The sequence below is a fragment of the Rhinopithecus bieti genome, unplaced genomic scaffold, assembly GCF_001698545.2.
Source record: "Rhinopithecus bieti isolate Rb0 unplaced genomic scaffold, ASM169854v2 scaffold_18295, whole genome shotgun sequence".
Lineage (NCBI taxonomy): Eukaryota > Metazoa > Chordata > Mammalia > Primates > Cercopithecidae > Rhinopithecus > Rhinopithecus bieti.
This window is the reverse complement of record NW_016809135.1, coordinates 905,292-919,846: the sequence shown is the minus strand read 5'-3', so window position 1 is coordinate 919,846 and position 14,555 is coordinate 905,292. Positions and strand designations below refer to the sequence as shown.

The 14,555-nt window shown below is 38.1% G+C and overlaps 1 protein-coding gene across 1 annotated transcript in view; it reads right to left on the bottom strand.

Moving 5' to 3' along the window:
* DYM (dymeclin) overlaps window positions 1-14,555 on the bottom strand; it is a 349,582-nt gene that overhangs the window by 209,130 nt on the left and 125,897 nt on the right. The window contains 2 exon segments of the mRNA XM_017888647.1: window positions 3,126-3,268; window positions 4,958-5,083. Of these exon segments, the coding sequence (XP_017744136.1) occupies window positions 3,126-3,268; window positions 4,958-5,083 (269 nt within the window).

Here is a 14,555-nt window from a genome sequence, read left to right as displayed (position 1 = left end):
AGAATGGCAATCATTAAAAAGTCAGGAAACAACAGGTGCTGGAGAGGATGTGGAGAAACAGGAACGCTTTTACACTGTTGGTGGGAACGTACACTAGTTCAACCATTGTGGAAGACAGTGTGGTAATTCCTCAAGGATCTAGAACTAGAAATACCATTTGACCCACCGATCCCATTACTGGGTATATACCCAAAGGATTATAAATCATGCTGCTATAAAGACACATGCACACATATGTTTATTGCAGCACTATTAACAATAGCAAAGACTTGGAACCAACCCAAATGTCTATCAGTGAGAGACTGAATTAAGAAAATGTGGCACATACACACCATGGAATACTATGCAGCCATAAAAAAGGATGAGTTCGTGTCCTTTGTAGGGACATGGATGAAGCTGGAAACCATCATTCTGAGCAAACCATCGCAAGGACAGAAAACCAAACACCACATGTTCTCACACATAGGTGGGAACTGAACAACCAGAACACTTGGATACAGGGTGGCGAACATCACACACCCGGGTCTGTCGTGGAGTGGGGGGCAGGGGGAGGGATAGCATTAGAAGAAATACCTGATGTAAATTATGAGTTAACAGGTGCAGCAAACCAACATGGCACGTGTATACGTATGTAACAAACCTGCATATTGTGCACATGTACCCTAGAACTTAAACTATAATTTAGGAAAAAAAAAAAGAAGAAAGAAAAAGGAGAGTATCAGGATGCAACAAAGTAACAGAGTCTTTCACAGAGTCTCAGAAACAAACAAAAGGATAACCAAAAACACATCTGTAAAAGTAAATGAGAAGAAACTGCAGAAGGCCTTGCCTGACTCATAGGAGGGTCCAAGCAAGTGGTTCACTACTCATCCAGCCGCAGTTCCAGTACAAGGATTCTCCTCCTGCCCTGCCAGTGCCAACAAATTTCACTCCGAAATTGTATGTTTTTTTTTTTTTTACAATAAGGCACTCTGTTTCAAAGGAAATAATGTAGGCAACACATACAATGCACACACTGCTATGAAAAGAAATGCTTGCTATATCCAGGAAAACTTCAATCCCAACAAAAATGAATATAATCCAAATGAGTTTATAATTTACACTTGGCTTTGGAATATAATTTTTTTCAGTGAGGAACTTCCAATAATATTTTCTAAAGCCAATAGTAAAGTAAGAGAATTCTTTAACTACCAACCAAAAGATCATCAGAAGTGATCACACAACTTAAGTCAAATGCTGGCAACTTGACTGACTTTCCTGGAATGTGGATTAACTCAAAATTACATGACTGTGATCATTTTTACATTTCATTTTGCCCACAGTACATAGCTGTGTTTTTTAGGAGAATATCCTTTTGTTGTTTTTTTTATAATCCTTTGAGTCACACATATCACGAAATAATGAATCCATAATTACTCCATCTTGATTTATACTTTTACATGAATAGTTTTATGAAGATTTGGGAAGAAAGCTGTGTAAAATCTCTTGTGACTACATAGCATACTAAAAACCATAAATCTATTTTAATGTGCTTAACTGAATATTAAATTTTAAAATGATGAAAAAAAAAAGACCATAGAAAGTTATGTAGTAATAATGTCAGAAATCACCATTCCAACCCACCTTCTCATTAGATAGACAAGGAAACTGAGAGCTAGGAAATTTAAGGGGCTTCCTTCCTGCTATCTAGTTAGGAAAAACTTTTGGCACCTGGCAACTAATGACACCACCTACAATACTGGGTTCCTCTTGATACGACACATAACTGAAAGAGAAACCAAAACCTGTACACAAATCTATGTTTACTTTTTTTAAAAAATGCCAAGTATTACCACTGTTTTGAAGAAAGCATTTACAGGCTTATACTATCTCTGCCACCCCAAAAAAAACCTCTAACCATATTGGAATATTGGGAAATATTCAGCTTTTAAACACTTATACCAGTTGAATGGTTTTTTAAAAAAGAAAACAGTAACAGATCAATTAAGCCTTCCCATGGGACACAAAAATCCCTGAAATAATGAGGAAACTGGATAGGAGTAACTCAAAGAACCTATGCAGGTGTGGCACTCTTGGCAGGCTGCTCAGCACCAAAGGCAGAAGTGATCACAAGTGTGACTCAATTCATAATATTAAAAGAAATCAAAGGAAGGCAAATCTAAGAAAGTCTGGTTCACTGATTAATTCTGTCAATTAACAGACCAAGTCTACTGCTTTTTAAAGAGGACTCTGAATCCAAAGAAGCTCCCAACACTGGTTATCTAGTAAGTTATTGCAGATAACTTTTTTGACCTTTTCATGTCAAACTGATATCTAGCTGGAGTGTAGAGCATGCCACAGCCATAATGCAGCTGTGGAAATCTGTTCCATTTGACTCTGTCCTGCGTGAGTAAGGAGAGGAAATGCTGCAGGTTTAGGAGGAGTAAGAAGCTCCCAGGCAGACCTCACAAGTACCAAAGTGTCGCTCTAGGAAGTTTCATTTATATAACTTCACATGACCCAGGCCCTCCACCAGAACTACTCTCTTACTTCTAGTGTCTGTAGTCCAAATACTGTGAACTGAAGCAGAAATGAGGACTTACTTTAAGGTAGGGAAGAGCTTTCTTCACTTAAGAAATTTGCACCCAATCAAACAGAACTCAAGTTTGTGCCATTTCACAGCTTATTACAAAATTCTGCAAAATATTCAGCTGTCACTGAATAAAGTACTTAGTGTACTAGGAAAACTGCACCTAATTAGTCACATAAAATCCTAACCAAAAAATACCCTAAAATAACCTAAAAGAGATTTCCTCTTATAATACAAGTAGTGTTGTAAGTTTACAAATGCTTAATTTTATTTTTATTGTACAGCTACAATTCATGCAATATGTATATTTATGTGTAAGCATTCTTCCTGAAAAACGATGTTTTAGAGGTAATCTATTCATTATTTGCATACATTTAACATAAATCACTGCACAAAACAGGAAGTTTACTATTTTAATTACTTTGTTTTCACATTTAACCAGCTGCACAAATTCAATGTAACTATTAATGGCGGCAGCCAAACAAACAGAATTTCTTATGCCTAAACAGACAAAATTATGTGCACCAAAGAATTGAAAAAATCTGATAAAACTTACTTGCTACTCCTGATGCAAGTCCATAAAGCAGTCCTCCCCCATCCGACTGCTGAGGGAAAACATGGGTTCCTGGAGGAGGTGGCTTTTCTTGTCTGATAAAGTTATATAATAAGGTCTTCACAAGTTTGCTGGTGTATGGAAGACTACACAAAAAGGAAAAAAAATCAAACTCATATTTATGGGAGTCATCTAATTCTGAGTAACAATACAGAAATAATTCTGCCATTAACACTATTAATATAAAAGGGCTATTGGTACAACTCACAGAAATTGAGCACTGTCACATAACAGTGAAGACCATGGGCTTTGAGAGCAATTCTGAGGCTTAATCCTGGCTTTTCCTCTTAGTACATCATAAAATATTGATCAAATTACTTAAATACTTTTTTGTTGTTGTTGCGGGGAGAGACAAGGTTTCACTATGTTGCCCAGGCTGTTCTCAAACTCCTAAACTTAAGCGATCCTCCTGCCTCAGACTCCCAAAGTGCTGAGATTACAGGCCTGAGCCACCGTGCCCAACCCACTTGAACTCTTGAACTTCAGTTACTTTATCTGTATTCTGTATAACACTGTAAGCTATTATAAATTTAGTGCGTAACACACTATCTGGCAGTTGAAGGGAAGTAGTAACACAGAATCGGTAGAAAAAAGCAAGAATTTAAAAATAACAATAGGACTACATTTTTTAAGTATGAAATTATTCAATTATTCAATTGGTATTAAACTAATTCCTGCAATCTAGAGTAAGCTTTTTAACAGATGTCTTTAATGTACTATTGAGCTTTTTAAATATGGTTTCCAAGATGAACCACAAAATAAGTAAAGAATATATTATGGTTTAAATACTTGGCACCATAATGATACTATTAAAACCTTACTTAGAAAATAAGAACACGGACACTCTCTACGTCTATTTTTAAAAAGCAACTTGAATACTCTGGCACTATAAGGAATGAAGTTCACAATCTTGTTTTAGCAAAGATACACACAGTCCCACGATGCCAGCACTACTTCAAATCACGGTCATTCTGAGAGTCTCTGTCAGAAAGACTTCCGATGCAAACCTCTGTCTCCAAAGTCCAGGTCCTTTCCCTCTTATCAGTGATTTTCAAATATGTTCAAAGAACATACATGCCACAGGAATAATCAGGGTGGCAAAAAGAACATAAAGAAGACAAAGCTCCCCACTACCTGAGAACTTTCCTCAAAGGTACTTTATTTGAATTTGTTTTACATTTTTAAAGTTTTGTGAAGATTATGTTAATACAAGGTCAGGTATGTGCATGTGTGTTGGTCATTTGCATCCCCGCCCTCTAGGAGATCGTAAGCTTCTGCTCAAGATCATAGCCCCACAGCCTAATATGACTGGCACGCGGTTAGCACACAGTAAATATTTGCAGGCTCAACGAAGTAGAAATAGTCAGTGAAGAGGTTGTTGGAGAAACCCAAAGAGAGTGAGGGGGCACAGATCACAGTTGTTTCACAGAGACTGCTGAGAAGAAAAGATACAAAATAATCTGAATAACAAATATGACTTGACTACTTAAACATAGAATGAAGAAGAAGGAAGAAAAAGATTATTTCAAAGTTCCGATTCTACGAAGCAACCACTGGAGAAGGTAATGAAGCTAGGGGACAGGAAGAACAGGGAGGATGGGTAGATGGCACAGGAAAGCAGAATGCGGTTCCCTGTACACTGGGTTTAAAGAGATAACAGAACAACTAGAGGAAACACCTGGTTGGAGATACGGGACGATACTCAGGTAAGAGGACAAGACTAGAAATACAGATTTATACAATGAAAACTAGACATATTTAAAGCAGAAACATACCATGGACCTCGCATCAAATACTTGTGGCTGATGCTCTGTCGCAAAACTTCTTTGTGGAAGAGCTGGCAGGAAAGGAAAACAACCATTGTTGATATAGCTTCTACTGATATTTCATATGTAATATCTCTGAAATGGAAGAAAAACAGAGTAACAATCACTTTGGAAGATCAGGACTCTATTCTTTTCTAAATGAACTATACATTTAAAAACTCAAATCTAAATATTCAGTATTTTCAGGTTACTGAGAAATATTAACATAAAATTAAGTCAAGCAAAATATTAAACTCCTTTCCTGTCGTTAGCTGGTGTATTTGGGTTAGTTATCCCTTTATTTCCCTATTTTCCAGTTCCCATCTCCTATTAAATGACAAGTCTATTTGTGTATAATGGAAATAGTTACCAGCAGTGTTCTGCTTTGAAGATCCACTCTAGACTTCTATGTTCATTTCTGTTTAGTGATAATACAGATATTCAGATTGTAAAGCTGAAGAGAAGTTACAGTGTAGGGAAGAAAACAATGCCTTTTCATGTTGATGATCACTTTACAATCAGAACAATAATACACCCTAGATCTTGTGTCTCTAGTGACTACCTTTTTCAAGGCCAACTGTGCATGTTCAGCAAAATATTAACAGTAAACAAGTTATTCCTGTTTTATTAAGCATATTTTGACTATGAAGGGTTACTCTGTCCTCTCAAGATCATAAATCCCTTTGGGAAACAAGTCTTAGGTCAAATAAAAAAATTCAGCTGAACAGAAAGCACACAGAGGAACAAAGGCATCCAGAAATTTCTAGTTACTGCAAAAGTTTAAACAGTATTATAATGGGGTATATGTTAAGACCAAGGAAGTAGAAACCTCAACAACACAGCAAAAAGAGCAATAGCACCAAAAGAATACTAAAATATTTTTTATAAAATGAAATAATTATGAAAACAAAGAAAATACTTAACACCTACTTAAATGAAAGCTCATTAAACAAATTAATGATGACTTGATTCTAGAACTGGAAAAATTTAAATTCTACCAGATATCTTAAGGAGTTATTACTGATAGAAATATGTTTAAAAGGCCAGGCTTGGTGACTCACACCTATAATTTCAGCACTTTGGGAGGCCAAAGTGAGTGGATCACCTGAGTTCAGGAGTTTGAGACTAGCCTGGCCAACATGGTGAAATCCCATCTCTACTAAAAATACAGAAAATTAGCCGGGCATGGTGGTGGGAACCTGTAATCCCAGCTACTCGGGAGGCTGAGGCAGGAGAATGGCTTGAACCTGGGAGGCAGAGGTTGCACTGAGCCGAGATCATGCCATTGCACTCCAGCCTTGGCGATAAGAGCGAAACTCCATCTCAAAACAAAAAATAAAGAAAGAAAAGAAATATGTTTAAAATGACATATAAAAAAAAACACACAAGAGACCGGCGCAATTAGCCTTATTACATATTGAATAAAGCTCAGCTCTACTCAGAAATCTGACTTTTAAAGTATTGTAGAACAATCTCTTTCCTGAAATTTCTATAATCACTGTTGTAAAAATTAACCATGTAAAAAGCAATTCTTGGGCACGGTGGCACATGCCTGTAATCCCAGCTACTCAGGAGGCAAAGGCAATAGAATCGCTTGAATCTGGAAGGCGTAGGTTGCAGTGAGCTGAGATTATACCACTGCACTCCAGCCTGGGCAACAGAGTAAGATTCTTGTCTCAGAAAATAAAAATAAAAAATTTAAAAAATAAAGCAATTATTGTATTTGTTCTTCTTTCATGAATTGAATGAAAGACAAATTTGATGTTTTGTGTCATGTTATCATTTACTAATGAGGATTTGATTTGGGTGCTCAGAACCCCCAAAAATTTCGTATCACAATAATCATTCATTCATAACATAGCCCACACCTGTCTGGAATCTATACTCAATAGTCACCTGGCTAGGCTTTTCACTTGGGTCAGGGTTTAAAGCCAAGTCCTGACGTAACAAATACTTGGCTGTGAGTTACAGCCTATTTAGATAGGCAGATGGATGACTATGTCCAATACAATTGCAACCATATTCTTTTTTTTTTTTTTTCTTTTTGGAGACAGGGTCTCGTCTGTCACCTAGGCTGACACCTAGTAGAGTGATCTTGGCTCACTGCAACCTCCACCTCCCGGGCTCAAGTGATCCTCCTGCCTTAGCCTCTCGAGTAGCTGGGACTACAGGCAGATACCACCATGCCTGGCTAATTCTTGTCTTTTTTGTAGAGAAGTGGTTTTACCATGTTGCCCAGGCTGATCTGGAACTCCTGTGCTCAAGCAATCTGTCTGCCTGGGGATGCCAAAGTGCTGGGATTACAGGCATAAGCCATCGTGCCAGGCCGCAAATGTATTTTGTCATTGCATCAATGATAAAAAGTCAGCTGCAGTGGTTTACAATTTAACATCTTACTCTATGCCCCAGATCTAGAAACTAATTGTTTTACTAAATTGAATTGTTTTAGTTTTGTTTAAACTAAAATCTATCACTATTAATAAATACTACGTCTAATAACCTTAGGGAAAGAATATGTATTAAGAAAAAAGTGTTGTTCTCCTTCAAAATTAATTGGGCCAAACACAATCAGAAGTGAGAGAACAAAAAAAGTGTTAACTTTGGATCATCCTTTCTTACCATGAAATTCTATAAACGTACAAGAATGAAGAGTAGAGGGTTTGACGCTGGAAGGTAAGGAAAGCTTCCAGCACATAAGAATACTGAAGCAACATGACAATAAGAGTCACCCAAGCTAAAAACCCATTTCCCCAAATTCCTAAACAGAACCATGTGTGTCTTCCATAGGCCCAGAGAAACAAATTATGTCAAATTGCTTATCACACAGTATTTTTGCTCATATGTTGTTCAACAAATATTTATTAAAAATTTATTCTTACTATGTCTAGACAGGCATTATGCTACATATTGGGGACATATCCATCAACAAACAGATAAGGCCTTATTGAAGCTTACAATTTAGTGGAAAAATGAAAAATCAAGTAATAATCACACCAGGAAGGACTATAAAGGAAAAGAACAAGTAATAACAAAAGAGGATTACAGGACACTCTGATATTAACCATGGGATCAAAAGAAAGCTTCCCTTAAAAAGTGGCATTTAAAACGTAAAGCATGAGTGGCAATTACTTAAAAATCTTTCTTTCTTGCTAGAATATATGAGACTCTAGCTAGAGACTCTTTCATTTTTGCTGTTTATATTCTCAACCCTAGTATATAAGAGGTACTTAATGGATAAATAAATGGAGAGATGGAGGAATCTTTACTGTTTTCCTTTTGACTGGAAACTTATTGAATACCTTTCTTAATAGATCCATCAGCATAGCATACAAGGCATATACAACTTAGAATAGCAAAGAGGAAGAAGAATGCTGAGGTCACGTAATATGTGTTCATAAGCACAAATGGAATACTCATTGAAAAAAATGTAAAGGGAATTTCATGAAAGAAGGATCCAGAATGTTGTTGACTGGCTTACAGCTGTCCTCTGTTGATTTTGCCTGACCAACATCCACCTCCCCTTCTTCTGGCAAAAGCAGCCCTTTTGTCCTCCTGAGAACCTCCCTCCTCTCCATACATGTGGATCGCAATGGGCATGACTCTGCTTCCTGGTGTTAAGAGGTGATCCACCTTTGGCCACTAAAAATGGTCCTTGTCAAAATCCTTCCCAGCACTTCTAGAACTATCAAAAAAGAGGCACTCTCTCCTTCTGAGATTGTGAGTGCTAAGAACCATATATGGAAAGAGCTGCCACTGGTTTTCTCTGTCAATGGATCCTGCCTGAGAACGTAGACAATTGAAAGGACAAACACAGCAATGATAAGAGACTGAGAGGGAAGGAGCAAAAAGGAGAGAAGAGAGGAGTCCTAGTGAAGAGTCGACGAACAATCAGACATAGAAAAAGAAATTACTATGAGATCCGGCAAATCCCATGAAAGAATATGAACTATCTGTATTAGGAACACAAAGATAACAGCAACCAACTCTGCCTGGGGCAGAAGGGAAATGCTTCACAAAGATGATGATATTTGAGCAGAGGAAGAACAAGAAGAAGGCGAAGGGCATTAAAGTGAAGAAACCATACAAAGGCAGCCACAAAAAGGTCTGGTAGTTTTGAAGGAAAATAAGAAATTCAATATTGATCAAACAGATTACAAGAAGGTGGGGGCAAGAGGTGGGAGCAAAGGGACTCAAACTGGGAGTTGATAAATTAATAAAATGGAAAAAGTATGTATATATTGGAGAAGTGAGATTAAAACAGTTATTAAAAAATCAACAAAGTATTCAAATTAATTTAAAAATTCAACTAGGCCAGATACAAGATCAACTTTGAGAGATAAATAAATAGCATTTCTCCTTAGCAGCACTAACCAATAATAGTAGATTATCAAAAACAAAATAGCATTTTGCAAGACTGCCAGAATAACCAGAACGTTTGGAAATTAAGAAGTCATAGGACCTCTATGAAGAAAACATTTTAAAAGGACACAGTGGATGATCTGAACAGAATGACAATACTATGAAGATAATAATTCTACATAGATTAATACAGAAAGCCAACGAATCACAACCAAAATCCTCACAACTTTTCTCAGGAACCGCATAAATTGACTCACTTTTACGAAATAATAAACAAATAGCCAAGTCAACCTTGACAATAAAGAGTGAAGAGGGGCACTTTCCCTACTGCATATCAAGCCACACTATACAGCTGTAGTAAGAAAAACAGCATTGTATTTGTACAAGAAATAAACAAACCAAAGGACCCCAATTGATAATTCAAAGACAGACCTGTGTATATATGGAAATAATATACAATAAAGATGATTCCACAAATCAATGGAGAAAAACAGATTGTACAGAAGATGGTAATGAGAAACATCTCTTTTATTTCATAATGACAGATCCCTACACTTTACGACATACTCAAAGACCTACCACAGAAGACTTAATGACTTAGATGTGAATGATAAAACTAAAATTGATAGAAGAAAATGTACAATAAGTTTGTAACATAAGCATAAGAAAGGATTTATTAAACAAAAGTCTAAGAACACAAACTACAAAGGCAAAAATTACACATTTAATTACATCAGAATTAAAGATTACTGCTCAGCAAATGAATCCTCAGACAAAGTTAACAGGCAGATAATAGACTGAAAGAAGAACAAGAAACTAATATCAAGACTATTACAAGTAACTCCTGCAAACAACCTAATAAAAAGGCAGGAACTCTGTTAGAAAAAGAAATCAAAAGATATAAACAGGATAACACACTGAAACAATGTGATATCCCCCTATGCCCTAGAGAATGTAATGTGTTGCCAGGCATGTGGTGATATAAAAACCCTCATGCTCTGCTGATGGGAATACTGACCAGCATAGTCAGTTTTAGAGAACCTATGTCCATTCACACAGACACACACGGGTGCATGCATGCATGCCAAAGAAAAATCCAGAGATATGTATAAGGAATGTAGTAGGCAGTCTCTAAAATGACACCCAATCATGCCTGCTTCCTGCTATTCACGCCCTTGTGTAATCCTCTCCCCTCACAGAATACAACAAAAGTGAGAATTATGTCACTTCTGAGAGATCAGCTTACAAAATGACTACAATGTGTGTTGAGTAGCCCCTCTTGCTCTTCCATTTGCCGGCCAGTTGCCTTGCTGCAGGCTAACATACTGAGGACCACACAGCAAAGAACTAAGGGAGGCCTCCAATTAACAGTCAGTGAGGAAACGAGGTCCTCAGTCCAACAACCCTTAAGGAGCTGAATCTTGCCAATAGCCAAATGACAGACCTAGGAAGCAAGGCGTCCCCCAGCTGAGGCTTCAAGTGAGACCACAGTCCCAGCTTGACTACAACCTCATGTGACACCTTGAGTCAGAGGCTTAAAGCTACGGTATACTCAGATCTCCAACCTAAAAAACTATGCAATAGTATTCGTTGTTCTAAACAGCTAAGTTTTGGGTAATTTTTATGCAGCAATAGATGAACAACACGGAACATCCATTATTTGTGGGCATGCAAGGTTGGAGGCAATCCAGGTATAACCGAGGAATTAAATAAGTAAAATGCGGCAGAGCCATACATGGAGCAGTTTTTGTTGTTGTTTTTTTTTGCTTTTTTTTTTTTTTTTTTTTGAGACAGAGTATCTCTCTGTCTGTCGCCCAGGCTGGAGTGGAGTGGCACGATCTCAGCTCACTGCAAGCTCTGCCTCCCTGGTCTCCCGCTTCAGCCTCGCGAGTAGCTGGGACTACAGGTGCCCGCCACCACACCCGGTTAATTTTTTTGTATTTTTAGTGGAGACGGAGTTTCACCAGTTAGCCAGAATGGTCTCAATCTCCTGACCTCATTATCTGCCCGCCTCGGCCTCCCAAAGTGCTGGGATTACAGGCGTGAGCCATCACACCCAGCCCACATGGAGCAGTTTTAAAAGCCACAGAGTAGATGTTCACTTTGCACCACAAGTAACTCTTAAAAACAGTTTTGAGAGGAAAAAAGTAAAAAAACAGAATGAGTTCTATAACACAAGTCTATTTACATATGTTAAAAATACATGTACACATACGAATAACATTTTGTACTTGAACATATAAAAATAGAAGTAAACATATTAAACACACTAGAATGGCTATTTATGGGAAAGAAAAGGAAACAGGGAATGGAGATAAAAAAGAATAAATGAATGGATGAATAGTAAATGGAGAAAAGGACAGGCCTTACAGGAGCTGATGATGATAGTGCTAAAGAATGTGACAAATTGACAAATTCAACCCTATGTCTGATGAGTCTAAAACCAGGGCTTGTGGGATGAAAGGAGGCATAAGAGGATGGGAAACATACTGATGTGGGAAAATGTTTAAACTAATCCAGGAAACAAAAGATGTGTGCAATAAATCATTTGGTGGGACATAATGAGGACATCCACTAAAACAGAGACAACATGAATGAAAAAGCAATCAGACTTGAATAACATTTAACAAAATAAAACTATTACCACTCAGTGACTGATCAGATACTTAAAATGGGCAAGAAAAACAGATTAATCGAGACAGACTAAGCTTTCTAAATTTAGCACCCAGAGATGGTGATGCCATTAGCTAACTCAAGAACACAGGAAATGGAAAATTGTCATATATATATATAGTCAACACTAATTATTTACAGATTCTGTATTTGTAAAATCACCTATTCACTAAAATTTATTTGTAACCCCCAAATCAGTATTGCAGCACTTCTGCTAACTGAACTAATCTACATTAATTTTCTAACTTGGAACAAAGAAATCCTAGACCAAATTTCATGACAAAAAATAGAAAGTAAAAAATTCCAAATGAATTCACAGATAAATTATACTATGACAAAGATGATAAAGGCTGGGTGTGGTAGCTCACGCCTGTAATCCCAGCACTTTGGGAGGCCGAGGCACGTGGATCACGAGGTCAGGAGATCGAGACCATCCTGGCTAATATGGTGAAACCCCGTCTATAAAAATACAAAAAATTGGCCAGGCGTGGTGGCACACACCTGTAGTCCCAGCTACTCGGGAAGCTGAGGCAGGAGAATCGCTTGAACTTGGGAGGTGGAGGTTGCAGTGAGCCGAGATCACACCACTGCACTCCTGTCTGGGCGACAGAGTGAGACTCTGTCTCCAAAAAAAAAAAAGATAAAATAAAAAGCAAGGTATTTCCCTTGTGTCACTGAGGAGTCCAAGATAATGTCTGCATAGCAAAGCCTCATATAAAATTGACTACCCAGACGTAACATGAAGTATGGAATTTTCTTGAAAATAATCCCAGAGGTGGAGGGAGGGTGGATGTGGATGGGGTATTCATGAAACAAGAGTGGCCATGAGTTGATAGTTATTGAAGCTGAGTGCCAAGCACATGGAGTTTCATTATTCTCTCTATATTTATATGCTTGAAATTTTCCATAAGTTCAAAAATATAAAATAAAAAATTGACTATTTATGAAGTGACTGTAGACCATGAGTTTGGGGAGGTCAGGAACCTCTCTTATTCCTAGCTCCTCCCACAGTTCTCAGAAAATAGTAGGTACTTAACAAATATTAGAATGAATGAACCATTGAAAATTCTGTACTGAATAAATCTAATTTGCTAAAGGTGTCTACTCTGAGAAGTTGAATATGTTCTATCAGCACTGTATTAGTTTTATATTGCTGCCATTAACAAATCATCACAAATGTAGCAGCTTTAAACAGCACAATTTGTTATCATACAGTCCTGGGGGTCAGAAGTCCAGTACCGGTCTCATGAGCCTAAAATCCAGGTGTCGGCAAGCTGCATTCCATTCTGGAGGCTCTAAAGAAGAATTCATTTCCTGTTCATTTGGGTTTTTGGCAGGACTCATTTCCTCATGGTTGTAGGACCCAGGTCCTCGTTTTCTTGCTGGATGTAAACTAAGGGCACTTCTTGGCTTCTAGGGGTCACCACATCCCTTGACTCCTTATATCACATCTCTCTGACCCACTCTGCTTTGCTCATTTAAGGACTCATGTGATTAGACTGGGCCCAACAGGATAATGAGGACAGTCTCTCCGCTAAAAGGTCTTTAACTTCAAACACATCTACAACATCACTTTTGACATATAAGGTATGTTACTCACAGGTTCCAGGGATTAGAGCATGCACATCTTTAGGGTTTGGAATGGCATTAGTCTGCCTACCACTAGCACGCAGTAAGAATCAGTTTATGTGCTAATTTCAGTAAGAACCAAAAATTTGCCTACCAGCCAGCATAAAAATACTACTCATTGTTATACTTATCTGTCAGATTAGGTGGGGAGGTGAGGATAATAAAAATACAGTCATGGGTCCATAACAATATGTCAGTCAACAATGACCACATATATGATAATGCTTCCATATTATAATGCCATATTTTAAGGTACCCTTTCTACGTTTACATATGCGTAGATACATACTTACATTGTGTTACAACTGCCTACAGTATTTAGTACAGTAACATGTCATACAGGTTTGTAGCCTAGGAGCAACAGGTTACACTATTCAGCCTCGGTGTGTAGCAGGCTGTAACATCTAGGTTTATGTAAGTACACTCTATGATGTTTGCACAATGATGAAATTGCCCAACGATGCATTTCTCACAATATCCCCATCATTAAGCAATGCATAACTGTATACACAATGAAGCACAGCTTCAAATGGTAGCAAAGGTATAAATATTAGAAATAGCGAGAACAGAATGCTTTTGTGGAGAGAAGGTGGGCAAAGATGTCAAGAACCTAATTTCCGGCCGGGCGCGGTGGCTCAAGCCTGTAATCCCAGCACTTTGGGAGGCCGAGACGGGCGGATCATGAGGTCAGGAGATCGAGACCATCCTGGCTAATACGGTGAAACCCCGTCTCTACTAAAAAATACAAAAAACTAGCCGGGTGCCGAGGCGGGCGCCTGTAGTCCCAGCTACTCGGGAGGCTGAGACAGGAGAATGGCGTGAACCCGGGAGGCGGAGCTTGCAGTGAGCTGAGAGCCGGCCACTGCACTCCAGCCTGGGCGGCAGAGCAAGACTCCGTCTCAAAAAA